Source organism: Colletotrichum gloeosporioides, assembly GCF_011800055.1.
Source record: "Colletotrichum gloeosporioides strain Lc1 chromosome Unknown consensus_7, whole genome shotgun sequence".
NCBI classification, from domain to species: Eukaryota; Fungi; Ascomycota; class Sordariomycetes; order Glomerellales; family Glomerellaceae; genus Colletotrichum; species Colletotrichum gloeosporioides.
The window spans coordinates 241,382-269,132 of record NW_025544652.1 but is presented as its reverse complement, the minus strand read 5'-3'; the positions used below and the strand labels follow the sequence as shown (position 1 = coordinate 269,132).

The window sequence follows — 27,751 nt, the reverse complement described above, 5'->3', positions numbered from 1 at the left end:
TCCCACCGACGAACAAAAACCAGAGTCTCGACACGTCGGACCCGAACCTCCAACGCCCTCTCTTTCCCGCTTATCCGCGACCACAAATAACCTTCACACTCCCAAAATGATCCGCTCAACGCAAATAGCGAGGCTAGACGGTATGTCACCCTGCCCCCGAAGGACCCCTCCAGAGGAGCCATCTGACACAACCCGCCATAGGCCTGATGCTCTGCGCATCCGTCGACGACGAGCAGCAAGAAGCCGCCCTCTCAGAAGTCAAGTCCCAAATCAAGCAGATCCTCCGCAAGCTCTCCCGCAACTCGGAACAACAAGCCAGCATCGAAAGCGGCTCCTACAACCTCCAGTACGTTCTCGTTCTCCCCTATTCTCTCTCTCACAGAAGCCAACCGCCACTAACAAACCAAACCCCTCCAGCTACCTAATCGACAACGACATCACCTTCCTCTGCATAACAGACCGCTCCTACCCGCGCAAGCTCGCCTTCACCTACCTCTCGGACCTCGCCCGCGAGTTCACCACCACATACCCGATCGCCCAGCTGCACTCGCCCGCCCTGCGCCCCTACGCCTTTATGGAGTTCGACACCTTCATCTCCCGCACAAAGTCCACCTACTCCGACGCCCGCGCCTCCCAGAACCTCGACAAGCTCAACGACGAGCTGCGCGACGTCACAAAGGTCATGACGAAGAACATCGAGGACCTGCTCTACCGCGGCGACTCCCTCGAGCGCATGGGCGAGCTGAGCTCCCGCCTGCGCGACGACAGCAAAAAGTACCGCCGCGCCGCCGTCAGGATCAACTGGGAGCTCATGCTCAAGCAGTACGGCCCCTTTGGCGCGCTGGGCCTCATCATCATCGTGTTTCTGTGGTGGCGTTTCTTTTAAAAACAGCGTTTGTGGCCAGGGGGTGCAATTCTTGCGTTGGTATTTCCAGGGGGAAGGGATGGGTGTATATTTGTTCATGTATATCAATCAAGTCACGGCGGGCGGGCTTCTCGGACGACGGAGGTGTGGGACCCCGAAACAAAAATCAAGGGAAGGTCTGCTGCCGAACAGTGGTATTTTCAGTCTTAATGTGGAATATGACCCAAACACTACCAGATCGGTATCTCTGTCGTCTCTTTGGTCTGTTTTTCAGACTCTGTGGTATCTAGATGAATTTCGTGGAAGATCTGCCCCAGGGGAACTGTGGTATCAAGGAAACCAGAATAATCTCATGCGTCATGTGGGATGCGGTGGAAAAGCCCGCCCACTTCGTAAACCCCCAACTCCTCGCCGGCATGAAGACCACACACATATATGTACAAGAATCAACCAATGCGCCGCCAAATCGTTATCGAATAATGCTTTCACATCACCACGCAGTCCTTGGCCGCTTTGGGTAGCGGCACGGCGGGTATTGATGTCGCCGTGTGCTGCCACTCCAGGTGTTCTTGGAACGCCTGTAGGTCTTCGAAGCCAGACTCATCTTGGGCGTTTCTCATCTCGTCGTCGCCGTCTTCACCGGGTTCAATGTACGGAGCCTCGTCGCAGAAGGGGCACTCCAGACGAGCTACCCAATCCCCTTGGTATGGCGCGATGTGGTTCGCGATGGCTAAGGGCGCATACACAACCGTCTTTTGCTCTCGATTCGCGGCGCCGTAGGCGGTCGCCTGCCAGTGCGGCAGTTGTGTGGGTGAACCTGGCCTTACGGCGTTGATCGTGGCGTCTGTCGCCGCGCGCACTGCCGGCATGGTTTCTAGGTCCCCCCACACGAGGTGGCCGTCGCAGAAGTCGCAAACAAAGGCAATGTCTCTGTCTCCGAAGCGCTCAAACTTGCCAATGTTGTTGCACGCCCTGACCTCTTCCACATGCCGCCGGTGGAACTCTTCTTCTGTCACGATGGTTCGGGTCGCCCATTCTCGCTGTTTCCTGTAGACGAGGAATGCGCCGAGACACCTTGACGAAGACTCCTGTTCCGAATTGAATATCCTCCTTGCCGCCCGGCATTGCGCGCGGTGCAGTTCCCGGCGCAATTCAGTCGTTTCTCGTGCCCATATCGGGTTGATTGGTCCGCCAACCTTTGCCCAGTCCTTGAAGTTTTCGATATGTGTCTCGAATTTCCCTTGTAACCTCTTCAACTCGCTGATCGATTGTGCTAGAAAGATCGCGTCAGTGGAAGGTCTGGTAGCAGCAGCGGCGGCGGCGGCGGCGGCGACATCAGCAATAACAGAACGGACTGCGGCGGGGAGTCTCTATGGGGAGCCGAGGGAGGCAGCCACTTAATCGCGGGGTCCCGTAGAATCGTGCAGGAAATGCGGTTCGGGGCGCCACAAGGCAGGGCAAAAGTGCAAGTTCGGGGTTGGTCAACTCACGTCTGCGATCGTTCATGTAATAGCGTTGGCCGTTGACAAGGACTGACAGTTCCTGGAAGTCCTTTTTGGCGTCATCGAGTGTATCCTCCAACAGGCGCAGTTGCTCGTGTTCGTCAGGTCCCCAGTGGTGCTTATCGGCGAATTTCAAGATACGCAGGCCATCACTGATCAGAGTCGCGATGGCAGCCAGAAGGGACCCGACGGTAGAGCTGCTCATGATTCGGTGTCCCTTCCGTTGCTCTCGCAGCCTTTCGAGCTTCGAGGGGATGCGTTCAAGGCGAGAGGGCGCGGCGGGGGCAGCAGCAGCAGCAGCAGCACACGTCAAATCGAAGGGAGGGGGGTGAACTGCGTGCGCAGCTGTCTGCAGCAGTTCCTCGCGTGCGAAGCCCCCAATAATAAATTCCGTCTGGCGCCCCTTCTTTTTGGGGGCAGGAATCCCGAAGGGGGAGTGAACGGCGGCGGACGGCGGGCGCGGGCGGCACGGCCACACCGTCCGAACAGGTTTTGTAGCTTACGTTTCCCTTAAAGTGAGGTCTTGGCTCCCTCCCGTGGAGCTTTCGGGGTGCCGGGGACGCTCCAATTTGGGATGACGAGAGACCCGTGGAACTCCACTGCGTACGAGGCAGCGTGGACCTGGAAGTCCTGGGAAGTCCTAGGAACCTGGCGAACCGAGAGGCCGGAGCTTCGCTTGGCAGGATGCTGAAGCCTATGCCGGCTTGGGGGGCTTCTGAACCAGTTTGCTGCGCGTTGTACGCCGTAGGTATGCGGGTGGGTGGGTGTGGCCCAAAGGCCTCGTTGATGGCTGCTGCGCTTTCTGAACTCTCTGTTGCTGGGGGACCAATGCGGCCATCTATATGTCATGACTGAAGATCCATGGGACGAAATGATGACAAGCGGGGGAACCCGGGCATGTGAGAACGGAGCCGGGGGGTTCCTGAGTCGAAGAAAAGAAGCTCACGCGACGGCCGGAAAATGGACGGTGGAAAAACGTGGTCGGAGGAAATGGAATGTGGGAGCGGAAGGACCGTCGATAGGTTGAAAAGGAAAGAAAACAGCAGACGCAGAGACAAGGGAGTTTGAGGAAAATTGTCAGCAAGCCAAGTGCGACGAATTGTTTGGGTCCGATCCAGCGAGCGTATTTGGTCAAGACAAGACAAGAGAGGAGCCGCAGCGACCTTGCTAGGACGGACAGGATGCAATCAAAATCCAATCCAAAATAAAGGCGAACGAGTCGACGCCGACGGGAACTTTAGGTTTTCGGGGTGTCGCTTTTTAGTTTTTAGTGGAGGACCAGGCCAGCCATGATTGCTTTGGGCAACTACCGTGTTGATGCCATTGGAGGGGCTCCGTCGTCTTTGCGGCCCTTCCTGGTCATCTTGGAATGATTCCTCCGTATTCTTCGTCTTAATCTCTCTGCTTCCTTCCTGCCGTCCAGGGTCATCACCATCACCAACCTCTGACTGCCTGCTCTCAACCCAACCTGTTAAGTAAGGAGCACCGTACCTTGTGCTATTTACAGCATCACGGGCCGAATGTTCTAGGCTTTCTCCCCTTTCTCCATCCCAATCAAACACAGCATTGCGTGTACCCGATCCGATCAACCGAACGAAGCCTAACAAAACCTCTTTGCCCAGAACTTGTCTGCTCTAAATCGGTATGTCCTTCCCGTAAACACTCCACTATCCAAAAGCCCAAGACCCCCCAATCCCCCAAACATGCCGGGTAGCTAGAGAAACAGCAAAAACGTGGAGCTGGATCCATGCTCCCAAACACCGTTGGAGGGGACCTGGCGTCATTAGAAGGGATGAGACCCTCTGATAGGTGCGGTGACATACGGGTGTTCGGATGCTTGTCTCTGCCCTACCAGGCACGGGGGCTCTGACGACTGCGAGCCCCCGCCATTGGCGGTTTTTACGGGGGCCCCTGCTGCGAATTTCAGCCGCCACCGAGCTGCTACCCTTTTGCAATCGCTGAGCAGCCTAAGGGTGGCCCGGCCTGGTCCCGTTCTGCTGTAGCTCGCTCTTCACCTTACCTTACTTTTAGAGATGCTTAGTGTTTACGCCCATAGCTCCGTCGTCTGGTTTTACGCTCGAATACGAACTCCATCTAGCGAGCTTTTTGTTGCTTTTCCTCCGACCCATCTCTCTTAGCCTCACTTCTCACGTCCAAGCGTGCATTGTACATTGTACTTGTGAGTTGGGATGCTGGCCACATAAGATGCCATTGATGAGTGATACAGCGATGGCTTCGTTGACGGGAAGCAGCATTAGCCTCGATTAGGTATTACATGCGACCAGAAGACACATTCGCTTCGGCCAGTCATGCAGCAAGGTGAGCCCCTGGTTCCGTATCTACTTGGTATCTGTCTGTTTTGCATGACCTTTATCTACATCCAAGTTTGCTGCACGCATCCACTGCTGTGCGACACGCCACCTCACCTTTACTTCCTCTTCTTCGCCTTGCCAGTGTCGGCACCAGTGGCCTTGCCGGCAATCTCCTTCACCTTCTCCACCGCGGGGTCGCTCTCCAGCAGCTCCTTGGCCTTGGCCTTCTCCTTGTCCGTCTCCTGCTCGTCCTCACCGCCCTGGCCGAACTCGTTGACACGGGTGTAATCGGTCTTGTACGCATAGCGCTGGTAAAGGTAAATAAAGAAGATGATGTCGTCACGGAAAGTTGACAGACGGTGCAGGAAAGGCATCTTGATGGTGAACGCGAACAGGTCGTCGATGAAGGTGTTGAGGAACTTGTACATCATCGCCTTGGCCGGCATGTGTGCAACGCTCTTGAGTCTGTAGTTGATGTACAGAGAGGGAACCATCATAAGGAAGCCAGCGCCGTAGACAGACGAGACGAGGACCGCGAGGACGTACGAGTACCACGACTTGTGCGTCTCATACACCAGAGAGTAACCGGCGTATCCGAGAAGGATGGGAACTCCTGCGATGTACATGTACTTGAAGGCGATCTCATCGTATTCCTTGGTCTTCTCCTCGGTCTCGCTAAGCTTGTGCTTGTCCTCGAAGACAACGGAGAATGGCAGCCATGACCCGGGCGGAGCGGGTTTGATGGCCACATTGACGACCGTGGTGATCTTCCAGAGCTCAATGACGATTCCGACTGCCTGAGAACCAAGAATCATCCAGCTAGTGTTCGTCGAGTTGTCGATGAGGTAGAGCAAGATGACGGCCTGCATAAAAACGTTGGCCAGAATGGAACGGACGGAGATACCAACGTTGTCCTTCTTCTTGCGGTAGTGAGCGATGTCGGATCCGAAGGCGAGCGTCTCCAAGATGATGTGCGCAATGCTGACAACGACTGTAATGCCGAGGAGAATGGGATTGGTGTCAATGAAGATCTCCTTGACCATCTCGATCTCAGAGCCGTCACCACCGCCAGGCAGAGAGTTGCCGTAGGCAGCCTGACGAGCAGACTCCTTTGCACTCGCCTCGATAGCAGCAAGTGTGTTGAATTGCCATGAACGCAGGTTGTTCAAGTCAATATGAAGAGGAACCTCGGTGACCGTATCGTTCAGCAGCATCATCTGGCTCTTGAGCTGCCAGAAAGTGTTGACAAACAGAATGGGGTCTGGCAGGAATTAGTCATGATCGTCAAGAGACATGTCTGGAGTTGCTACTTACAGTACCAGGAGTGCTTGCCAGAACCGTCTCTCGCGCCCGTCGGCTCTAGTTGGAGGAACTGGCGGATGGCGGGGTGGGTTTGACGGTACTCCAGGACCCCGGTGTTCGGAATCATGGACAGACTGGCATTGGGGTGGTAGTAGCTGGCGATGATGGGGCCTGCGTCTTGCTCCTCCACAACCGGCTCAGGTTCCTCCTCGGCCTTGTCCAAAAGCGATCTTGTCTTGAACTCCTTCTTCTTGGGGATGTACTGGGTGAGAGGGAAGGCAAAGTAGTAGGCGGAAGCGGGGTCGAAGGTGTCAACGTAAGGGTCGGGCTGTGCTCCGGGGAGCGACACGTAGAAGTGACCCCACAGAGTACCGTTGTTCTGAACAGAAGGGGGGATCTTGATGGTGGTGTCCACGGAGCGCTTCTCGCTGTAGTTTCCAAGCTTGAACTTCTCCTCCTTCAGTACCAGCTTCTCCTGAGGCGTCTGCGACAGCGGGGTCGGAACGACGTTGTCGGAAACAGTGACGATAATGTCGACGTAGCTGTCCATGGGCCAGATCGGGGCCAGCTTGTGGGGGATCTGGCTGAAGGTGGCACCCTCATTCAACTCCTTGGGGCGGAAGAGGTACGGGGGAATGTCTTCGGTGTTGGCGGGAACGCTGACGACGTTACCGTCGGCGTCCTTGACCTGAGTGCCCGACTGATTCTTCTGGAAAACGTTGTTCATGAGCATGTTCATGCCGAAGTAGACACTGGCGCCGAGCAGCAGCTTCTGCGTCATGCTCATACCCTGCCGAGACAATTAGGTCAGTATTTTGTCGCGACATCTAGAACCGAGGCTCGGGGCCGAAAACTCACGCCTTCCTCCTGCGGAGCAGCCGGCCGAGCCGGCGCGTTGGGCTGAGACATGGTGTTTGTCAAACACCTGCGCTGGCAAGGGCAGCAAATCGAAGCCGAAGGATAACAGATCGCGTGCTCTTTGCAGACGACGATGCGGGCAACGATGCGGCAGGTTGCGCAATGGCCTCGGCGTGCGTCTGGCGGAAGAGGCTGGCTGTTTGCTCGGGCACAGACAGCTTGTCGCGAGTTGGCACTTTGTCGAGCAGAGTCGCGAAAGATACCGTGTCTTCTCCGGCGCGGGAACCGTGGGAGTTGGCGAGCGATGTCGGTTGGAGAGGTGAAGTCTGGAAGGGTCCGAAAAGGAAGGCAAACTTAACGGGGACCCCTGGGTTTGACAGATTGCGTGCTGTTCGGGCGAATCAACGGCCGAGGCGCCGCCACGACCCAGAAAGCCGGGCTGGGCGGGGTTCTCAAAGATGCAGCGTCTCTTAGCATTACATGTTCTTCCAAGATTAATAACACAGCCGGCATTTCTCAGTTTGTAGGGGCATCTTTTTCTTCATTCAATCTTCCTTTTCCAGGAAGATTGTTGTTTAATTGGTACTTGATTCAAGATACATACCCTTGGCTTAGGTACTCTGCAATAGGTAGTTGATGGCCCACCACTTGATAGCAGATTGGGGGCCCTAAGATCTCCGCGGCAAACAGCGAGGGTCGCCCGGAGCACCAGGAGAACAGGGGCCTCTAAGGTTGCAGTGCAGTGCAGTTCCCCCAAGGGCGGGGAGAGCCCGTAGCACCGGCCAGTAGATGCTAAATTGCACCTCCAGCTGGAGCAGTCGCCAGCACTCAATTGATGTTGCTCTTGCATCAAAGAACGGCGCAATTCTGTCTCTTCCAGCGTGCCACAACCTATGACATCCTTGACATCCTGGGCCCCGTTAGCCAACGTCTAACACCGACTCAGATCAGGACCCAAAGAGGCACTCTTCACGCCTCTGCCATCCACTCGGCAACGGCGCTGGGCACACGTGAGGCACGGTGTCGTTACACGTGTACATGCCTGTCAAGAAGTGGCATCTGCCAATTGGCCTACGTTGCATCAAGTATCCTTCATCGCTGACAACATGGACTCGTTTGCGAGTGCCGCTGCTATCTACCCTACCGTACCTAGGATTCAGACGGTTGCTTTGAGCATCCCTTGGCTCACTGCCGCCACTGCCCTCTTCCCCGACTTTAGGCATCCTCTGATTCCCGCCACTACGGTCATCCTAGCGGGACGGCCCAGTAGAGTCATCAACGGGATGCCAGAACTGCGCACCGCGTGGCACTCGGGCCTCGCCGGCTGGTCACCTGAACACTTGTGCGGGCCAGTCGCTGCGTAACAAGTTGGCAAACCAGACACGCTTGGCTGTTGCAGACGGAGAAATGGGAACCCCCAAGAGCCGTCTCGTGTCGAGGCGATGAGAGGCGAGAAGGAAAGAAACCGAGTCCTTCTGAGGGAAGCTGGAGAAAGGTCGAGTTCAACAAGCAAAACCAGGAGTCAGTCGTGTGCCCTGTCTCGCCCCGTCCCAGATCCACGTCCATGTCAACAAGCCCAACACCGGCAGACGTAGCTTCACCGTCACACCGCACCCGTCTCCTGTCCTCGTTCCCGGCTACGGGCTACGAGACACAGTGCCCTCTGCTTTGCTTTTCCCATTCCCAGCTGGGCCTGAGCATCGACCTAAATCGTCCACTACTGTACCGGCAAGAGGGGCCACGGATCCCCGAGCGAACCTTCTGAAGCCAGAAGCAACCACAAGGAGCCAGAGGAGCAGATGAGCCAAAGAAAAGGCGACATCATCTCGCGCCGTGTCCAGGTGTCGTTCCAGCTACCAGCGCTAAACCACCAAACAAGTCCTTCGGCCCGCCGCCCATGCGCCGCAGCGGTAACTGACATCTCGTTGTCTCATTCCCATCAGTGCTTGCTCTCGCCTCGTCCAATCTTTCCTTTCTTTTTTCTACCTTTATTCCCCTACATGTCATTGCCAGGATATTGATACACCAACTCGCCAACCCCATCGCCCTCCTGAACCCCAACCAACACCTGCTGCAAACGAGACAAACTTGCCTCCCTTTTCGAGCCCGAGACTCCATCCCGAGAAACGTATATAACTGCCCTATCTTTCACCGCCATCTTCTCTCCCCTTTGCTCAGCTTCTCTCGTGGGCTTCTCTGTCTTTTGACTTTTTGTTGGATTTTTCCTCCTCTGACTTGCCGTTACTCAATCTTTGAAACTATTTCGGAAGACGCCGCGAACCGTACAGTTGTTTCCGGCGTGACTCCCTCTCTCTATCTCTACAACTCCCAATCCGTAACGTCCCCACAAAAGTACCGTCATCTTGACCCCCCGGGTGTGTCTCTGTCTGTCTCCCAACGTATTAAGACCGCCCAGCATCATCTCATCGTAAGCTACTCAGTCTTTTGGTCTCTCTCTTCAACCAAACAGAAACAAAAGCCACTAACTCCGGGAAAAAGAAATCCAATCACAACAACCTGTCTTGAACTTTGTTTCTATTCCCATCTCTCAACACATCAAGAACAAGCCGCAACAATGCAGTCCGGCGGCCCTTCCCCATTCCCGGTGTCCCGGGACGGAACTCCCAGTGGCAACGGCAACGGCACAACCAACGGCAACACCAATGGCACAACCACCAACGGCACAAATGGCGTGCAACGCAGGGCAAAGATCTGTGTCTACTGCGGCGCCTCTCCCGGTTTCAAGCCCCAGCACATGGAGGCTGCCCGTGAGTTGGCAAGAATCATGGCCGAGAACAACATCGACCTCGGTGAGTCACCTTTCATCCTTTCTCTCTCTCACTGCCATCTTCAGCCGCCACAGGTCTCAGTCATGACACACACGATGACAACCTAAGTGGCGCACCAACCCCAAGACAACATGAAACGCCCAGCTCTCAACCATCCTTCAATAAACTAACAAAACTCCCAGTCTACGGCGGTGGCACCGTCGGCCTGATGGGCGAGGTGGCAAAGTCCCTCGTCGCCCTCGCCGGCCCGGACGCAGTCCACGGCATCATCCCCGAGGCCCTCGTCAAGTACGAGCGCGACGGGACCTACGGCACCCTTAACAAGGACAACATGTATGTCCCCGACGAGACCGTCTACGGCCGCACCACCGTCGTCAAGGACATGCACACCCGCAAGCAGATGATGGCCAAGGAGGTCTTCGCCGGCGGCCCGGGCTCCGGCTTCATCGCCCTGCCCGGCGGCTACGGCACCATCGAGGAGGTCCTCGAGACCGCCACCTGGAACCAGCTCGGCATCCACGACAAGGGCATCTGCCTGCTCAACATCAACGGCTTCTACGACGGCATCCTCGAGTGGGTCCACAAGAGCGTCGACGAGGGCTTCATCAAGCCCGCCAACGCAGACATCCTCGTCACCTCCACCACCCCCGAGGGCGCCATCAAGGCCCTAAGGGATTACAAGGTGTCGGAGGCCACCTTCAAGCTCGACTGGTCCAACTCTTGAATCACTTCACCCGCTTCACCCGCTTCACCCGCTTCACACCGGTAAAACTCATGTTTCTCTCTAAAGCGGCGGGGGTGTAATCAAGAATCACTGTGGGCATACCGAAGAACTGAGGAACTAAAAAGGAGGTGGAGGGCAAATGTGTGTGTGTGTATGTGCTATGCGAAAACGGATGCGTACCGGAGTCTGGCGCCCTTCGTGTTTCCCCCCTTCTGCATCGCGCTTCGGCTGGGTTGGGTCATTCGAAAAAGGGGGTTGCCTCTACGGGTCGGCCCTGGTTACACACGAACCAAGACATTGGATGGTGTTTGTGCATTGTTGGCTGTAGTTTTTGTTGATAGATCACCATAAAGAGTTACACAACCGAGATAACAAACTGAAAAAACAAAACCATACAGACTGTCTCGGTCACAAACAGTGCAAGTGTCGAGTGCGCGGGGGCTTCATCTCATTGAATCATCGGATGCAGCTCCTTCATCGGCTGTCAAATCTCCTTTTCCGTGGTGTATTGGTACAAGTCTAAATGGGCCGGCTCGCGTCTTGCTCCTGCCAATCTCAGCAAGTCCAATCCGTTTCCGCAGAGAAAACGCAACGGTCCTGCGTGATGTAGTCCGTGGCAACGCGAGGGTTTTACCATCCCAAAGAACCGCCTTCCCTTCCGTGTCTCACCTCCGTCTATTCGTCAACCTCCATGCCCTCAGCACCCTCCTCGCCGCCGCCCTGGCCCTCGCTCGCCGCGACGCTGTCGATCCACTCCTTGACGTCCTGGCCGTCAAACATCTTGAACGGCTCGATGACCTTCAGGCCGTCCTTCTCCGTGAAACCGATAACGCCAACGCTCGTGTTCTCGACCGTCAGCTCGCGGTCCTGAACGAGGGACTCCTTCAGAGCCTTGAGGCCGTGGCGCACAAGCTCTTCGCGGGAGCAGTTCTCGAACTGGTCAATGTTGCGCTCGAGGTAGGTACGGGCCATCTGGGAGCGGGCGCCGATGGCGAAGGCCAGCATCTCCTCCGTCATGCCGGAGGGCTGGAATTCGAAGAGGTGAGGCCCACGCTCGTCAACACCGGCGACGAGGAGACCGACACCGTAGGGGCGCTTGCCGTAGACCTGCGTGTTGATCTGGGCCTTCTCACCAATCATATCGACGAGGGTGCGCAGAGGCATCGAACGGCCGTACGTCATGCGGTGACCGAGGCATTGCTGCTTCATGAAGTTGGAAAGGACGCGGGCGTCTGAGGTCAGGCCTGCGATGGCAATGCCGGCGTGCTCGTCGACAGGGAAGATCTTCTTTTGGTAGGATGAAAGCTCCTCGGCGTTGCGCTGTGCGGGTGTGACTGGTTAGCCTTCGGTCTCGGGAGACTGGGTCGGGCGTGAGAGGGAAGGGGTAGAGTCGTGATAATGTGAATGACTGCGTGCTGGTGACATCGTTCGTACCTTGATTGCTACCAGGACGGCATGTGTTTTGCTGGCAATGCCTACTACCACAGAACCCTGCTTCACTGCTTCAGCTGCATACTCGATCTGGAATATACGGCCTTGCGGCGAGCTGTGTGTCGTGTTGCGTCAGCGAAGCTGTTCGTCGTGATGGTGCTCGCCTCCACCGCCAGCCGGGGGCGGCAGGGAAGGCTGAAGGGCAGCCAAACGGGAAACCTACAATGTCACCGAGTCGTTGTCGTAATTGTTTCTGAACATGGCGGGCGTAAGGGAGTGATCGTAGCTTCGTCAAGCAGTTCAATTAAGCTGCCGTCGATATCGTGTCGTGGGTTGAATGGGAGGGAGAGGGAGAGGGAATCGCGGGGTGGTTTTCGTGGTTGTTGGGCAAGAAGAGCAGCAGCGGGAGCAGTTGCGGCGGAGAGTAGAGCTTGTGGATAATCAACCCCCCAGGCCAGCTCAAGGCAGGTCGAGCTTTCGTAGCACTCTCTCAGCCTGGAGCAAGGGTGTGGAGGCGTGTGGTGTGTGCTCCGTGCATTTGAGCTACGTACCTCCATGCCGGGGTCTTGCCGGGTGGGGATTAGCTCAGCAGGAACTGATTGTGGCAGCTCCAACTGGACCTAGGACGGGACCAGACCTGAGCGACCGGCTGGAACAAGGTTGCGCCGTGCTGCGCTGACGACGGCCGCAGCAGCAGCACACGACGCTGAGGTGCGTCAGGGCCACCAGAGGACCCGCCATCGCATCCCAGCTTCAGCCTGCTACCTTACTCCCAGCCGAGCCGCGACAACGACAACCGAACTTTCCCACCTGCACGAAAGCAATCGACACGACTCCCCGACTTGATCAACACACCGGCGACTTCTTTTATCGACGACTTGCGAATCTTTTCACGAATTTGATTCGAAGCCCCGACGGGGCCCTAATTCCAACCCGATACCTCTCCGAAACAAGAAGTGCAACCCACTTTGACACTCCTCGACGCTACGACATTCAAGATGCCTACCGCAGGGCTCAAGACCATCATCGCCCTCTCCTTCGTCCTCGCCGTCGGTTTCCTCCTGGTCATCCTCTCCTGTGCCCTCTGGAAGGTCTACTACCCGCTCCTCGTCGTCGCCACTTACGTGCTGGCCCCGATCCCCAACTGGATCTGCTCGCGATGCGCCAACCCTGATGACTTTGTCGAGAGCTCGGGCGCCGCCGTGCTGGACCTCGGCCGCTTCTGCACTGGTTTCCTCGTTGTAATGGGAATTGGTTAGTCGTCCCACTCGTGAGGTCCCTTTTCTAGATCAAAAGCTGACCAGCGACCGTCTATGCAGCCCTGCCAATCGTGCTGGCCCACTCCGACCTCATCCAGATCGAAGCCATGTTCATGTCCATTATCGGCGGTCTTCTTATCTATGGCACAATCATCAGCTTCGGCATGTTCTTCCAGGAGGAGCAAGAGTTCTAAAGCATCCGACCGAACGAAGCGAACCCGGAGAGGTAGTCGGTCTTCATGGAGATGCGGTGGCAGGGGACACATATCTTTGGCCAGTTGACGAGCGAGGCCTGTACAGTATGACACGTTCGGGATCACGAAGGCGCTCAGGGCATTCGGCAGGGAGGAATTGGATCACTGTGTTTGATACGGAGGAGGAGCTTCTCACATGTATATCCAGCATCATTCCGTCAGGCGGGCGTTCCCTAATTCGCTGTTTTGTTATGCGACCATCTAATTCGAGGGCATGGTATTCATTAGACGGAAAGTGCACCGAGGGTCGAGATTGATCATGCTGATAAGTCTGAAGTTGTCTTTTTTCCATTTTCTAGAATGGATCATCCGGGTTGTCTAAGTTGAGTCTAATACCCGTGAAGGTCACAGGAGTCTAATATCCCAGATACGTTGAGGTATCAACCAAACACCATGCCTTTATCCCCCGCCCAAAAGTCACAACGCCAGAAAACCAATGCCCTTGGAAACACTCGCCTGATCTGTTCAGGCTTCGGCAAACACCCCAAGGGGCCCCGCCAACTTGGTGAACATCTCCTCCCTCTCACCCTCCGCCGTGCTCAGAATCGTAACGGCACCACCGGCACCAATATGCCACACTTCTCTGGGCTCCGTCTCGCCTTCCTCGGGCGCCGCAGCCTCGTCGTCCCACTTGAACATGGTCCGGATCGTCACGCTCCAGTCGCCCTTGCCAGTGACGTCCATGTACCCCACCACGCCCGAGTACAAGCTCCTCTCCCGGTGCTCCTCGATCTCCTGCAACAGCTCGCAGCTTCGCTTCTTGGGCGCGCCAGTCATGCTGCCCGGGGGCAGACTGGCAGCAAGAACATCAAGCCCGGTATGCTGCTCCTCAACCGCACCCAGGCGCTGCAGCTGCCCACAGACGACGGTAACCATCTGGAAGACGGTGGCGTATTCCTCAACCTTCATCAGATCCGGCACGGCTACGTTCGATCCGCAAATGCTGTGGAGGTCATGGCAGACGAGGTCCACAATCATGAGGTTCTCAGCCTCCTCCTTTGGGACGTGCAAGATCTCCTCTGCCTGAGAGAGCGTCGCGACCTCGTTCGACTTGCGGACGGTGCCCTTCATCGGCCTCATGGAGATGGACCCGTCGCTACCGTATTCGAGGAACCGCTCCGGCGAGCTGCTGATGAGAGTGGCGCCGCCGAGGCGGATGAACGACCCGAACGGGGCGGGCTGCCGGGTGCGCAGGGTCTTGTACAGCTTCCACGGCGTGACGTGCGCCGACTTGGGATGGTGGTTGCCGTTGACGCGGTTCGTGTAGGGCTCGGCTGAGGGACGACCCGGGAGCGTGATCGTGGTCTGGTCCGTAAGGCACAGCTCGTATGACTCGCCGGCCGCGATGTACTCCTGGCAACGCAGCACTTTGGCCTCATACTCGCTGGCGTGAGGAACGCGGACAACAGGCCGTGTCGCGACGGTCATGGGATCGAGGTGGTGGCCGTTGACGGCGGATTTCCCAGGCTGCCAGAAGTGCGAAGTCTGCAGCGACGCCACCACCGAGTCGATCCAGAAGTCGGCGTTGAGTTTGCGTTTCTGTAGGTGCTGGACGTGAAGAAGCCCCTTGACGTGATCCACAACGATGCTCTTCGTCACCCAAGCCCAGCAGAGGTCAGGTCTCTGGTGCCCTCGGTCAGCGGCCACGGGTACGTCGATGCCCTTCAGCCCCATTTCGTACGTGAGATAACCCATGAATCCACCCCTGAAAGGAGTCTCGACATCCAGTGGGGGGTCGGAAGGCCTCTGAGGTACGCGGGGTGCAGGAATACGTCTCTTCTCAAAGAAACTGGACAACAAGTGCCAGATGTTCTCCTGGGGGCCAAACGGAATTGTCTCCATCAGGTCGATGGGGAGCCCCTGGCTCGAAGGCACGCGAGCTGTGGCAAAGTCGTCCCCGACATGGTATTCAATCCGCAGCGCCTCCTCTACGTCCAGAGCAATGATGCTGTATCTGCCCCGTACGTCCTTAGCCCCCGTTGCCGTCGTACTCGAGTTGGCTGAATCCAGGATGATATGCTCCGCCCTGCCACTTTTGAGTATCTCCACAATGTCCGGCACCTTGATACCCGCTGGAAGGTTCATCGTCTTGAAGACGTACTCGCAGTCGAGTCCAACAGTCGCCAGAGACGTGGGCATCTCCGTCCACGCCAGAACGGGCGCATGTCCTCCCCGAGCTGCAGACCGAACCTCTGAAAGCAGACTTGGCTTCAGAGAGTTCCTCGCCAGAAACTTCCCGTCAGTCTCGATCCTTCTTCCCGTCTTCTTGTTCCATTGCATAGCATGCACAAACCAGTTCTGAAGGATAGCATGGCCTGTTTGCTGGGTGCAGACGGATTCCGGGTGGTACTGCAGACCCCAGAAAGGCTTAGTCCGATGCTTGACTCCCATGAGGATTCTCTCGCTCCCGTCCTCTCGCTCCTCAACAGCCCAAGCCAAGGGCATCAGATCAGGTACATCACGAGACTCCCATCGCTTGTGCTTCCATTCCACGTCGGGAACCGAGTCCTGTCCGATGTCGGCGCAAAGGCTGTGATAAAGCGTCGCCTTGAACTCGGGCACGCCCTTGAAAATATCCTCCCAGCTTGGCGAGTGAGGCATCTCACGCTCAATGGCGCGAACCATGCCATGCAACCCCCGGCGCAGCCTCCTCACCCTCCCTCCAGCGCTCAGGACCAAGCTCTGAAACCCAAGACAGATTCCCAACACTGGCAAGAGGTGCTCCTCTCGCAGCCTCCAAACGCATCTCATGAGCCCGACGTCCTTCTCATTTTCCGGAGAGCCCGGCCCAGGCCCGCAGACTACCGCATGATAGCGTGAAAGTTCCCGGTGGAACTCGCCCTCAAACGCTGGCGAGTCGTGGTTCAATAGCGGGGTGTCAATTGGCAAAACGTGCACATCCGCCTCCAACAAATCCGTCAAGAGGGAGACGATGTTGTTCGTAAAAGAGTCGTAGGCATCGAGAAACAGGATCTGAGGTCGCGTCATCCTGGGGGATAAAAATCTCCGATTCCCGGACCGAATGACAAGGTCTCGATGCAACGCTCGCCGTCTCTCGAAGCGAACGACTTTTGGCACCCGTGTAAATGAGATGAGTCCTTGGAGGGGTTAGAGAGAAAAGACCCGCCGTCGGCTAGCGCCGGAACTTGGACCTTTACAAAGAAATTTTGGTGGCAACGAAGGCAGAAATGAGAAGGCGGTCAGGGCCCGGCGCATGATTCAACGTCGCAGGGCCGTTTGCCAGGGATAAGCTTAATTCGATCGCCGGGTCGATCAGTCATCCCTGGAGGCTCAACCCTTACGACCACAGTCGTGCTCAAGGGCACTTTATTAGCTACGTAAAGAGGCCGCTACGATTGCCAATTCCAAATCTGATATGAGTCTAGCGCCTACGTCCATCGTACAGTTCGTCATACACGATGTAGCTTACGCTGCTAGTCGTGGTCTATCACTTTGACGACGCAAGGTTGCCTCGAATGCCAGATGCGCCGCTCCTTTGCGCCGAGGAGGGCGTTCATCATCGTCTGCGTATCCGATCGTTGTCGCGCCCCTTCCTTCGTCTCTTCCTTTTCCTTTTCGTCCTTGGGCTCTTCCCAGATCTGGTATTCCTCGACCGATGCTGCGATCTCGAATTCTCCTCGGCAAAGGGCCATAGCTTCGACTTCCACTTCGGTACTCGACTTGGCAGCAAGGGGTGGAAGGGCTTGCTGCAGAGTGCCATTCCAAGCAAACTTCCGTGTAAAGTCTAACGCGACGTTGAGAGGTCTGTGACACAAAGCTGGCATCAACCGCAGCATCGGATAGACTGGTTGAGCTGAGCGGTTCGTGATGCCAACCTTAATCTGTACAAAGTTATCGACCAGAATAGAGTGATCCGCTGCGATTCCAGTATCGGTACTGTGGTCCTTGATGGAAATATCGATACCAATGTCGTCGATTCTCAGAGCATCCATCATCCGTGGAGAAAGCCTAATGCTCCGCAGATCGATATAGCCACCTCGCTTGGGACCGGACACCGCCTTCCAACGAGCTGTAAGCGTGTTGAGAATCTTCTCGCGAAACCAGAACGCCTCGCGATTGGAGCGTTCCATGTCCGGTGTAATCTTGCTAGTGCTGACGACGAATTGCCGCTGTCTCGAGGGGTTCAGTGCCGGGATCGAGGCATGTGGGTCATCAAGGTATATCCGTCTGATAGGGACGATGACTCGGCTGGTATTACCAGGAAGTATGTGTTCGTCAATCAGGATGCCGCCCTCGCCATCGATTTGTACCTCCATATTGTTGGGCCAAGCGTTGCGCAGATCCATGGACAGCAGGCAGAATTCGTCTGCCAGAGTGGACGGGTCGGACGTCGAATCAAGGTGAGTAAGACTGAGTAGTGGCTGAGGGACAGGTCCACTGAGAGGAAGCACGTCCAGCCTAGAGAGCTCGACACTGGCGTTTACAGTGACCGTCAATTGCAACGCGACTTGACGAGTGTGATATTGCTCTGTTACTTCCTCTGGTGGCACTCCGAGATGTGCATAGTCGATTTGAATGGCAGCATTCGTCAGCCCTGGCTTGCCTAGGATTTCAAAGTCAAAAGTCGCGGTGCCACCTGGAGCGATGAAGCGCTTCTCGGGTTCCTTCTTATTCAACCGTCTAAGCGCTTGGCGCTTCATGAGAATGAACTCATACTCATATAGCTCAGCCGGAGTGGCGTCTCTGTTGCTAAGCCCCGCCTGCAACGGCGCCTGGGTAGAGTCCTGGAAAGAGAACAGCATGAAGTCGGCTGGTGTTGTTGAAGACAGGTTTTGGAGGGTGACGGAGAAGACCTGTCTCTCTCCCTCGAGGACCATGATCGATGACTGCGGCAACGTTGTCGACTTGACTACAATAACAGGCTGTTGGGGAATGACATTTAAGCCAATGTTCTCAGCCTTAAGCGGCCGCCCAGGAGTTGTAGAAGAAATGCTGTTTTCGAGAGCAGGCATTCCGGTGGACTTAACCTTTAACTCTGTCTCTGGAGTCCAAGGCTGCTTGAAAATTGGGAATCTCCTCTCCCGACATCCACGAACGCGTATGATGGCGCCGGTCACTTTCAATGCGCCTGCGCCTCTGGGAGTTCCAGAAACCTTCAGTATTTGTGTCCGGTAGGGGCCAATGACGGTACTTTCGGCATTGGACTCGAATTCCGCTCCACTGGTGTCTAGGCGAATGCTCTCAATGTCGACCTCAATGTCGAAGGGGTTCTGAAGGGTGATCTTGAAGGTTGCTGGCTCGTTCGCTACCAGAGTGTGGATAGAAGCTTTGTCGGGTTGCTTCAAAAAGGGATTGTAAATAAAAGGGTTGACATCCTGCGACGTTCTCGCCGTCACGGCCCCCGGGAGAGTACTTTTTGCATGGGGAACTGGTATCCTGCTGTTAGGCAACGGCTCCAGTGTCACGCCGCGGACGAAAAACTCATCCCAATACTCAGCGGAAAGGTGGTTCAACCCCAGTCTTTTAGCCAAGTTGGACGTCTTGGCAATATTTGTCACCAGCCGTATCTGCTCATCGCGGGAAATGACAGGCGACGCGTCTTCTTTGCGAGGCCCAGGAGCGACGCCAGATCCGGCTGTTCGTAGCAGATCGCTCGAAAACTTCAAAACACCATTGAAGTCGGGCAACGCCTCTGAGAAATTAATACAAGCCCTCAAGATGTTCAACTTGACACTCGTGAACCCGAAGAATCTCGCAGCCGACTGTCCTCGAATTCTATCGATGATAGCAACGTCTGAGTCTTCCACAGCAACGGCGTCGTTAGAAGGCTGCTTCTTCAAATCAAAACCTACAATACCGTAGGACTTGCACAGAAGAGCCAGAAAGGCCTCGATGCCTTGTTCAACATCTCCCTCGCCCAGCTCAAGGGCGACAGCACTATTGCTATGCCCATTGGCAGCGTTAAGAGCAACCAAGCCTGCTGCAGGATGAATACCCATTTCTGCAGCACCTCGTGTTCGGGCTTCGACGAGGCCGCTGATTAAAACCGAAACAAGCTCTCGTGTAACCATGGCCTTCTTGCGATGATGTCCAAGGGGACCCAGTACTGACGCAATTCCAGCCAGAATTGATGCCCTATCCGCAATCGTGAGAAGCTCCGACGCGGAAGAAGGGAAAGCGCGAAACAGCAGTGTGGTGATCTGCTGCCGGCTTGGCGTAATGACCAAGCGTGGTGAAGTTGTCAGCTGCTTGTCAGGAAGCTTGCCAAATATGATCATATCCATTGACTTGTCCCCGAGCTTTCCATCAGCAAGATGCAGAGCGGAAAGAATCTTGCAAAAACGGATTGTGGTTTCGGCTAGAGGTAATGGAGGTAAGTGCTCCGAGGATATCCTAGAGTATAGTCCCACGATGCGCTCCAAGAGGTCCGGCATTATCAGCTGGAGGTTGCGCATGTGCTTCGGCTGGCTGAGATCCGTAGAAGCTGCCTCTAGCGCAGCCAGAGTTGCGGCCGTGGACTTGTCTTGAGGTGGCAGACACACAGTGGGAATTACGAATTCAATCTTTGCCCACCCGAGGAGCAAAAGACTAATAGTAATCAACTCTAAAGCTTTGCCATGCCAAATGTGGTCATTGATTGACCTCGCAACGGTTGCGCCGTCTATGGCTTCCTTCAGGGAATCAGTCCAGCGTCCGGCTTGAAGGTAAAGCGAAGCAAGAACGATGGTCACTCTGCCCTTTCCCTTGGCTCTGGAACGCTCATTTAACCCGCCAGGACCGAAGCCTTGTACAGACACTCGATCTGAGCTATCGGACTTGAAGTGATCGCCAACAGGGTCAGGTGTCGACGAGCCGCTGCTCATGCTTGCAGCGAGGTCGTCAAAGGTGGTGGGTGGATTAGACAAGCCACTCCTTACAGGCGTCGAAGAACGAGCCGGTGTTGAGTTGCTGGATGGTATTGCAGAGTTTGATTTCGAAGGCGCGACAGGCATCGACATGCGGTGCAGATGGCGATCTGGTAGCCCGCTAGTGGAGCTTGACCTCTGAGGCGTTGGCGCAAACTGCGAATTCCTTTTATTCAATGGCGGAGAACCACTCAGGTCCCAGGATGCGCCGTTGACGTGCTTCATGGCATGTGACTGCCCAGGCGATTCGATGGTCGAGTATGCCTCATACATCTTGGCCACGGTGGTTAATTCGGCAAGGAATTGCGACGTGATGTCGCACATTATGGTCTTCATCGTCGTCCGCTTGCACTCGTCCGGCGGTGGAATGGCGACAAGGCCCTCAGGCATGGAAATCGGGTTCTCTTGAGACGGCACATGGTCGAAGATCAAGACTTGGTGGACCAAGGCCTTGCCAAAGCGGTCACGCAGGTCCTCCAGCTCTTGGTACAGCGTTCGGATGTTCTGCTCGGCGATGGTTGGCGCAGTGTTGGACGAGCGCTTGTTGAAGGCGACTCGATCAACTTCGGACCCGTCTGCGATCGCAATGACGGCCAGAGGTTCGCGGTAGTGGTCGAAAGGCAAAAGGGCGAGGTGGGAGGGTGGAGGAGTGTGGGTTACGAATTCGTAGAATACGGCACCAGGGGGGAAAGCCAATGGCGAGAACATGTCTGGTACCCAACAGTTAGCAAACAGATGCGCAAATACAAAATCTAAAGTGAGTGGCACTTGCTTCTATGCGGCCGCCCATCGGGGGTGACATCCCGCAAGGAGACGACATGTTCAGGCCGCAGGCGCTCGACGAAGGACGAGAATCGGTCACTTCTGATCTGGCCTACGGGTAGAATCAATGCCCTCACCCTCGCGGGAGCGATGGGTAACAGCGAGTCCAAGCTCATCCTAGCACTATTGTCTCCCGTCCAGCATCTTCAAGTCAAAGAAGGTGGTTTGCGCAGGCGAGCTATGCGACCATGTCGCGATGTATCCGTCCTAGTTAGATCCACGACAAGTACACGCAGAAGTCGGAGAAGCTCGGCGGGTTCCTTTTCGTTCGACGCCAGAGGAAGCTCGAGCTGGCGGTTATTTGCGCGCGGTTGACAATCAAGCGCAAGACCAGGCTGCAGGTTGGCAGGAAGCTTGCCGTCGTGCAGTGTGCAGGCTGCAGGTTAGGAGTAGAGATGTACGGATAAAGTGGACGGGACGTGACGGGATGGAACTGGCATGCAATGCAGCCACCTCACTGGGTGAATGACGGTGTGCGAACCGACCGGGGGGTTTTCTAGTGGTGGGAGCGATTCCCCAGCGCCCACTGCATTGGGAGGGTCTGCTGAGGTTTCAGGGATTGTAGCAGCTGTCGAAGACGGAGTTGACGCTAAAACAGCCGACGCCACACGACAGCTGGCCCAAGCTCGATCCGGTTCAGGGGTTTGATTGGCCCGTGGCGAGGTCTATGTCGAGCAAGCTGTCCTAAGCCACATCTCCAGCCCCGACAACGGGGGGGAGCTTGAGCTGCTGTCGTCAAACGTGTTCACTTACGTACCGCGGGCGTCTTGCGGCAGGTACCTCGCTACTTCACTTACCACAACTCAATTGCGCCTTGCTTTTCTGTAAACGCTCGCTCACACAACTTCGACAAGCAGCTGTGTGAGTGTCACTTATTCAACTCAGAGCTCTCATGGCCGCTGGTTGATCCCTCACACACCGCAAAAATGGCTCGATTAACGCAATTGGCCGCTCTCATTTCACTTTCCCTTCTCAACATCTTTGGCGCACAGCTGGCCCTTGCAGCGGAAGATGGTCCTGGTTCGGCTTCCGTCCTGACCAGCGAGGTCGGCCGCCTCAACAACCAAAGCTTGTTCTGGGGTCCTTATAAGCCGAACCTGTACTTTGGTGTTCGATCCAGATCTCCTCAGACTCTTTGGACCGGATTGATGTGGTCACGGGTTGACACCTACAACGATGTCCAGAATGGTGGGTTGGGACAACTTTGAACTCGGTAGTTTATGAGCTAACAAACCCCAGGTTTCCGCTACACCTGCGAGCAGCACGAGGGCCTCCATGGCTACGGCTGGGATGAGTACGATGCACGAAAGGGTGGCATTCAAACCATTCACGACGAAGGCAATCAGATTGACATCACCACCGCCTTCGTCAAGGTCCCAGGCGGAGCCCACGGCGGCAGTTGGGCCGCCAGGATCAAGGGTGTTCCCAGAGAGGGTGCTCCTTCGGATGTGAAGACCTTGCTGCACTACTACATTGCTCAGGAGGGATCCGAGGCCGAGCTTGCCTTCTCCGGCACTGATAGCGATCCTGCCGGTTTCGATGGCGATGTCGAGTTTGAGGGTTCGTCCCCTGAGCTCGGCAAGTACAAGCTGGTCATCACCAAAGGAGAGGGCAAGCACCCCTCTAGCAACCATGATTTGGCCCAGGCCAGACACGGTGACAAGACCGTTGTACGATCCCTCACGGTTCCTGATGAAATCCAGTGGCAGGGCAAGGGCGTCGTTTTCAACCTCATCCAGGAGAGTGTTAAGGAGGTCCAAGAGAAGTATGACATGGACGACCCGCCTCCACCTCATCTTGTCTACCAGCTTTCCAACAAGCCCGGCGCAGGCAACACTCACGTTGTTCAGAAGGCATTCGAGGGACCTTTCGAGTTCGACGTCATCTTCTCATCTGCTTCTGCCGGCCCTGAGCTCACTAGCTCCGATGTCACTCGTGAGGTCAAGACCGTTAGCGAGTCTTTCGGCCAGCGTTTCTCCTCCATTTTCAGTCTGAAGGCCCCTTTCACTGCCGACAAGTACAAGAAGTTCGGCAAGAGTATGTTTTCGAACCTTCTCGGTGGCATTGGCTACTTCCACGGTCATCATCTTGTCGACCGCTCCTATGCGCCTGAGTATGACGAGGAGAACGAGGGCTTCTGGGAGGAGACTGCTGCTGCCCGTGCACGCAAGGCCCAGGAGTTGGAGGGTCCTTACGAACTTTACACCGCTATCCCCTCTCGTCCTTTCTTCCCTCGTGGATTCCTTTGGGATGAGGGCTTCCACTTAATTCCCATCGCCGACTGGGATATCGACCTGACTCTGGAGGTCGTGAAGAGCTGGTTCAACCTGATTGACGAGGATGGATGGATCGCTCGTGAGCAGATTCTCGGCAACGAAGCACGAAGCAAGGTACCCGAGGAGTTCCAGGTTCAGTACCCGCACTATGCCAACCCTCCTACCCTCTTCCTCATCATTGAGGGCTTCATGGAGCGTCTCCGCAAGACCAACGGTAGTCTGCCTGCCGAGAAGGAGCAGCTGGGCCAACCGTCTGCCTTGCAGACCGCCCACTTGGACAACGTCGAGCTGGGAGAGGAGTACCTTCGCAAGCTTTACCCTCTTCTCCGCCGCCAGTATGACTGGTTTCGCAAGACGCAGCGCGGCGATCTCAAGTCCTACGATCGCGAGGCCTTTTCCAAAAAGGAGGGCTACCGCTGGAGGGGCCGCACCGAGACGCACGTCTTGACCAGTGGTCTCGACGACTACCCTCGTCCTCAGCCCCCTCACCCCGGTGAACTCCACGTTGACCTCATGTCGTGGGTTGGTCTGATGACCAAGTCGCTGATGAACATTGCTGACGCCCTTGGCATGATGGAGGAGGTGAACGAGTTCAAGACTACCCTGGACGCCATTCGTCGCAACCTCAACGACCTCCACTGGTCCGAGAAGGAGGGCTGCTACTGTGACGCAACCATTGACGCTTTTGAGGAGCACCAACTTGTCTGCCACAAGGGCTACATCTCCCTCTTCCCCTTCCTGGTTGGTCTGCTTGAGGCTGACGACCCCAAGCTGGGCAAGCTCCTTGACCTGTTGGGTGACGAGGAACACCTCTTCAGCCCCCACGGCCTGAGGAGTCTCAGCAAGCAAGACGAGTTCTACGGCACCGCCGAGAACTATTGGAGAAGCCCCGTCTGGATGCCCATCAACTACATGGCCGTTTCCCAACTTAGAGTACGTCATCCCTCACACACTCGCTCTGGAAAAGCATAACGCTAACACTGAACAGAACACTGCCAACCAAGATGGTCCCTACAAGGCCAAGGCTGCAGACCTCTTCACCCGTCTGCGCAAGAACCTGGTCGACACTGTCTACAAGAGCTGGGAGAAGACGGGCTTCGCCTGGGAGCAGTACAACCCTGAGACCGGCGAGGGCCAGCGCACGCAGCACTTCACCGGCTGGACGAGCTTGGTCGTCAAGCTGATGGCCATGGAGGAGCCTATCAAGGCAGGCAGCGGCCACGTCAGAGACGAGTTGTAAATTGCTCCATCTGATTCAAAAGTTTTTCCTTCCTTGCAGCATTGTTACGGAACGTATGTATGAAGCATGAGTGATAGACTATGTGGTTGGGGTGGGTGATGTAGAAAGCACTCGGGAATGATATACAGGGAAGACCTGGTGGTCTGAAATGAACGCATCCGCTCCTTTTTTTGCGTGCAAATTAACGTCATTCGATCAGCAGAGATCACATCGTTACCATCAAAGTCGTAGGAACGCTGAGCATCGTGAGTAGACGGAGGTCATCGAACGACACGCACACCAACTAGTCTGGCTTCACACCCCAGTGTCCCTCACAAGAAGGCAGATCGTCATGCTCAAATTCCAGAAACCTCCATACAACGCCTCGTCCAGGCAGAAGCCGCGCACAATGACACGTCCATCGTCACTACCGTGAGAGAATCTGAATCATCAGGCTCTTCCGACCTGTCATCTCTCACCTCTCAAACTCCGTCGGCCGACGGACTTACATTGCGCCCGCATCACCAAGATACTTGGTCACCGAAATCCGCGGCGAACGGTCCACACGCACCGGCCGTATAAATCTCCTCAGCGAATGAGGACAAGCGTACGCGTGGCGGCACCCCGTTCTCCCTGACCCGCAGACCGACGAAATACGCTTGGCAAAACTGCAGTGTTTGTGCAACCACTGTATTTTCCCTTTCCGGCAAGTCGATGCGGGAGTGTCCAAAAAGAGGTGGATAGCAATGGTGAGCGAGGATGTAAGCGACAGCCTAATCCGTCCCGTAAGCAAACACCTCAGCGGTGTGAACAGAACTATATGCGATGAGAAGTGCGTAAGCAACACGCCGCATCTAAGCCTTGTGCGCGTACTCCGATCGCCAGAGGCAAGATCCGCCTGGCCCCGGGTCGCTTTCGAATCGATAGCGGGTGCTCTCTCGAGCGACAAGCTTCATCCTTCTCGGCTGGAAGGAAGACGATAATGACGTCTTAAGGTTCTGAGTTCCGGTCTTCAAGGCCGCTGAATACACTGCTAAAATCCTTCAATCCTCCTAGCAACAAGAATTCAGGTCGGAGTCTCGTCCGCGTAGGGCTGGAGACGCGGGATAGCCCGCGGGTACTCGTAGGATCCGGGAGCCTGGTTCCGAATGTGGGCAAGGAATCAGCCTTGTACGAAGTCAAGACCTTGGCACCTTCTCTCATGGAAGTTCAGCGACGGGGAGTCTTTTCTGGGGGCCTTTTCTGAGGCATGGCATCCTCAGCACGGCGGCGTTTCGTTTCATTGTTTTGGGATGCCATGTGGGTATCGGTCAGCCGGCGGCCGCCTTACCATGACTGCATTACCCGACAGCCATCAGCCCTATTTACCACCCTGCGGCTTCTTCAAGACGGATTCCCGTCTGGGGGTGACAAAGATCTTCCACTGTATTGGTGGGGTTACACGGGGGCCGCGCTGTTGCACATGAAGGCTGTGCGCGTGTGGTGTGTGGGTTTGTACTACAAATCGTTCGACCTGTACCCGCGAACTGGGCTGCCAATGTGGTCGGACTTGGCGTCAGCGACAACATGGTCTCCATGCAGATCGTAGGGCTGGGCGGCTATACAATGGCGTCCAAAGGGAAAGTGAAGGGAAAGGAAGGGCAGATACCACCACCTCTAACGCCTCGTAGGGCTTGACAACATCTGTCATAGAAGCTGCAGGATGTGTTGCCATTGAAGCCCGACGGGCTCTGTCCTCGAAGTCCGCCAAGAAAGAGAGACTTGATGAGGCCGAGAATCACATTACGGGGCACTTTTGCTAGGCCTCGCTTGGGGGCCGAAGCAAGAGGCATTGTCATCGAAGTGACGTTATGAGTAAGAGCTCTTGATAAGCGCAGCCTCCTAGAGCCTCAGGAGGCTGAGAAGAGGGGGCATGGCACTGCAAAAATAGCGAGGAGAGTTTTGTGAACTATGGCGTCCTGGCGGAGCTGGGGCGACGGTACACAAGATCAAGTCCTGGTGTTGCCAGCTTCGGTGATGGATGGTAGTGCAATGTGGCAGGAACCGTCCCAATGGTGGCGTCTTTAAGCCATCGATTGAGGCTCTTTCTCCTTCGGTTTCGCTGCAGTGACCCTCAGAACTGGTGTCAGTCGAAATTTGAAGGTAGAATGAGGTCCCTCAATCATCATGTAACGTGTTAGTGGTTCACACGAACGTATTGTCAGCTATCAGAAAGAGAATTATGGTTCTTTGCAGCTCCTACACATATTTGAAGCTTGTTTCCATACCATGTATCGAGTAACAGACATATCCGCTTCGACGAGACAAGCAGAAGCCATAAATAGGCTATAGTAGATGAGATGTATGTAGAACGAACACTGTGAGAAGAAACTACCTGTCGACCTTCAATTATCCCGAATGAAGTCAGCGGCACATGCTCAGGCTCTCTCAAGATAACAAACTGTTCCCTAAATCTGATAGAGAAACAGTTCACTGAATCATTTTACACACTCTCACTAAGGTACCGTACTGTGAATTTATAACACAATAATCTGAGAAAACAACTTGAATATTTAGATCACCATGCGTGGATTTTCACAACTCCTAATTAACCACAATATCGTTACAGTTAAGACCGTAGAAATGAAGATCAAAAGTACATATCACATCCAGTGGAGGTTAAGGAAACGATCCTGGCATGGAAGATGATGAGTAAATACGTGAAGCCAAGGATCATGAACACTTACGCTGCTTTTGAACTTAACCCTTTGTTTTCTCCTCTCCCTGTATTGAACTGAAATTTAAACGAATTGCTTCAATACGTTCAGGTCCTTTGATTTCATTTCTCTCTGTCTGCCCTTCAGTGAAGGGTTCTGGAGGACACTACGCTCCACTGCCCGAGGTAAGGATGACTTACACATTTCAGCGCCTCCGGCCCCCAGGCAGGGGAGCCACAGCGGTGCCGCACGTGGATGTCAGCGCATTGTTCACCTAGAGGTGCCCGAGCCTTTTCGGGAACCCCACCACAGGGGCGGGATCTGTCCCGACTTCCCAACGACATTTCTTCATTACTCCTCGTTTCCAATGCAGACTCCTTCGCCATACGATGCACCGCGCCCATACGACAGATCGCCCCCCTGGGTCGCATACGAACCAAACCGTCAGTCTGCCCGCCAGTGAGCCTGTCAGGGCAACAGGGGTTGGCAGAGCAGCTGTGTCGCGTCGGCTGAGTCATATCGGGTATCCGTCCATCTCTTCTCGGTCGAGGGAGCATCGACAAGCGATACATTTGG

General features: G+C 55.5%; 10 protein-coding genes across 10 annotated transcripts; 4 read left to right on the top strand and 6 right to left on the bottom strand.

Moving 5' to 3' along the window:
* Positions 1–106: 106 nt before the first annotated feature.
* GCG54_00001499 (Protein transport protein sec22) lies at positions 107–886 on the top strand (the record flags this gene model as incomplete). Its single annotated transcript, XM_045401615.1, has 3 exons — positions 107–140; positions 202–346; positions 418–886. The coding sequence occupies 3 exons, from the start codon at positions 107–109 to the stop codon at positions 884–886; spliced, it is 648 nt and encodes a 215-aa protein (XP_045270344.1).
* A 464-nt stretch (positions 887–1,350) lies between these two features.
* Positions 1,351–2,572, bottom strand: GCG54_00001498 (uncharacterized protein; the record flags this gene model as incomplete). Its single annotated transcript, XM_045401614.1, has 2 exons — positions 1,351–2,219; positions 2,263–2,572. The coding sequence occupies 2 exons, from the start codon at positions 2,570–2,572 to the stop codon at positions 1,351–1,353; spliced, it is 1,179 nt and encodes a 392-aa protein (XP_045270343.1).
* Positions 2,573–4,795: 2,223 nt separating this feature from the next.
* On the bottom strand, positions 4,796–6,890 carry GCG54_00001497 (Cleft lip and palate transmembrane protein 1-like; the record flags this gene model as incomplete). Its single annotated transcript, XM_045401613.1, has 3 exons — positions 4,796–5,940; positions 5,994–6,771; positions 6,840–6,890. 3 exons carry the CDS (start codon positions 6,888–6,890, stop codon positions 4,796–4,798), a joined length of 1,974 nt encoding a protein of 657 aa, XP_045270342.1.
* A 2,524-nt stretch (positions 6,891–9,414) lies between these two features.
* Positions 9,415–10,352, top strand: GCG54_00001496 (Bifunctional cytokinin biosynthesis protein; the record flags this gene model as incomplete). Its single annotated transcript, XM_045401612.1, has 2 exons — positions 9,415–9,649; positions 9,811–10,352. The coding sequence occupies 2 exons, from the start codon at positions 9,415–9,417 to the stop codon at positions 10,350–10,352; spliced, it is 777 nt and encodes a 258-aa protein (XP_045270341.1).
* A 675-nt stretch (positions 10,353–11,027) lies between these two features.
* On the bottom strand, positions 11,028–12,044 carry GCG54_00001495 (putative proteasome subunit alpha type-6; the record flags this gene model as incomplete). The annotated part of the gene is made up of 3 exons (XM_045401611.1): positions 11,028–11,672; positions 11,787–11,898; positions 12,007–12,044. The coding sequence occupies 3 exons, from the start codon at positions 12,042–12,044 to the stop codon at positions 11,028–11,030; spliced, it is 795 nt and encodes a 264-aa protein (XP_045270340.1).
* Positions 12,045–12,781: 737 nt separating this feature from the next.
* GCG54_00001494 (Vacuolar protein sorting-associated protein 55) lies at positions 12,782–13,236 on the top strand (the record flags this gene model as incomplete). Its single annotated transcript, XM_045401610.1, has 2 exons — positions 12,782–13,037; positions 13,088–13,236. The coding sequence occupies 2 exons, from the start codon at positions 12,782–12,784 to the stop codon at positions 13,234–13,236; spliced, it is 405 nt and encodes a 134-aa protein (XP_045270339.1).
* A 525-nt stretch (positions 13,237–13,761) lies between these two features.
* Positions 13,762–16,284, bottom strand: GCG54_00001493 (Aminodeoxychorismate synthase; the record flags this gene model as incomplete). Its single annotated transcript, XM_045401609.1, has 1 exon — positions 13,762–16,284. One exon carries the CDS (start codon positions 16,282–16,284, stop codon positions 13,762–13,764), a length of 2,523 nt encoding a protein of 840 aa, XP_045270338.1.
* Positions 16,285–16,730: 446 nt separating this feature from the next.
* GCG54_00001492 (uncharacterized protein) lies at positions 16,731–20,870 on the bottom strand (the record flags this gene model as incomplete). The annotated part of the gene is made up of 1 exon (XM_045401608.1): positions 16,731–20,870. The coding sequence occupies one exon, from the start codon at positions 20,868–20,870 to the stop codon at positions 16,731–16,733; it is 4,140 nt and encodes a 1,379-aa protein (XP_045270337.1).
* Positions 20,871–20,914: 44 nt separating this feature from the next.
* On the bottom strand, positions 20,915–21,100 carry GCG54_00001491 (uncharacterized protein; the record flags this gene model as incomplete). The annotated part of the gene is made up of 1 exon (XM_045401607.1): positions 20,915–21,100. One exon carries the CDS (start codon positions 21,098–21,100, stop codon positions 20,915–20,917), a length of 186 nt encoding a protein of 61 aa, XP_045270336.1.
* Positions 21,101–21,910: 810 nt separating this feature from the next.
* GCG54_00001490 (putative mannosyl-oligosaccharide glucosidase) lies at positions 21,911–24,500 on the top strand (the record flags this gene model as incomplete). The annotated part of the gene is made up of 3 exons (XM_045401606.1): positions 21,911–22,172; positions 22,224–24,193; positions 24,249–24,500. The coding sequence occupies 3 exons, from the start codon at positions 21,911–21,913 to the stop codon at positions 24,498–24,500; spliced, it is 2,484 nt and encodes an 827-aa protein (XP_045270335.1).
* Between the last annotated feature and the right edge of the window lie 3,251 nt (positions 24,501–27,751).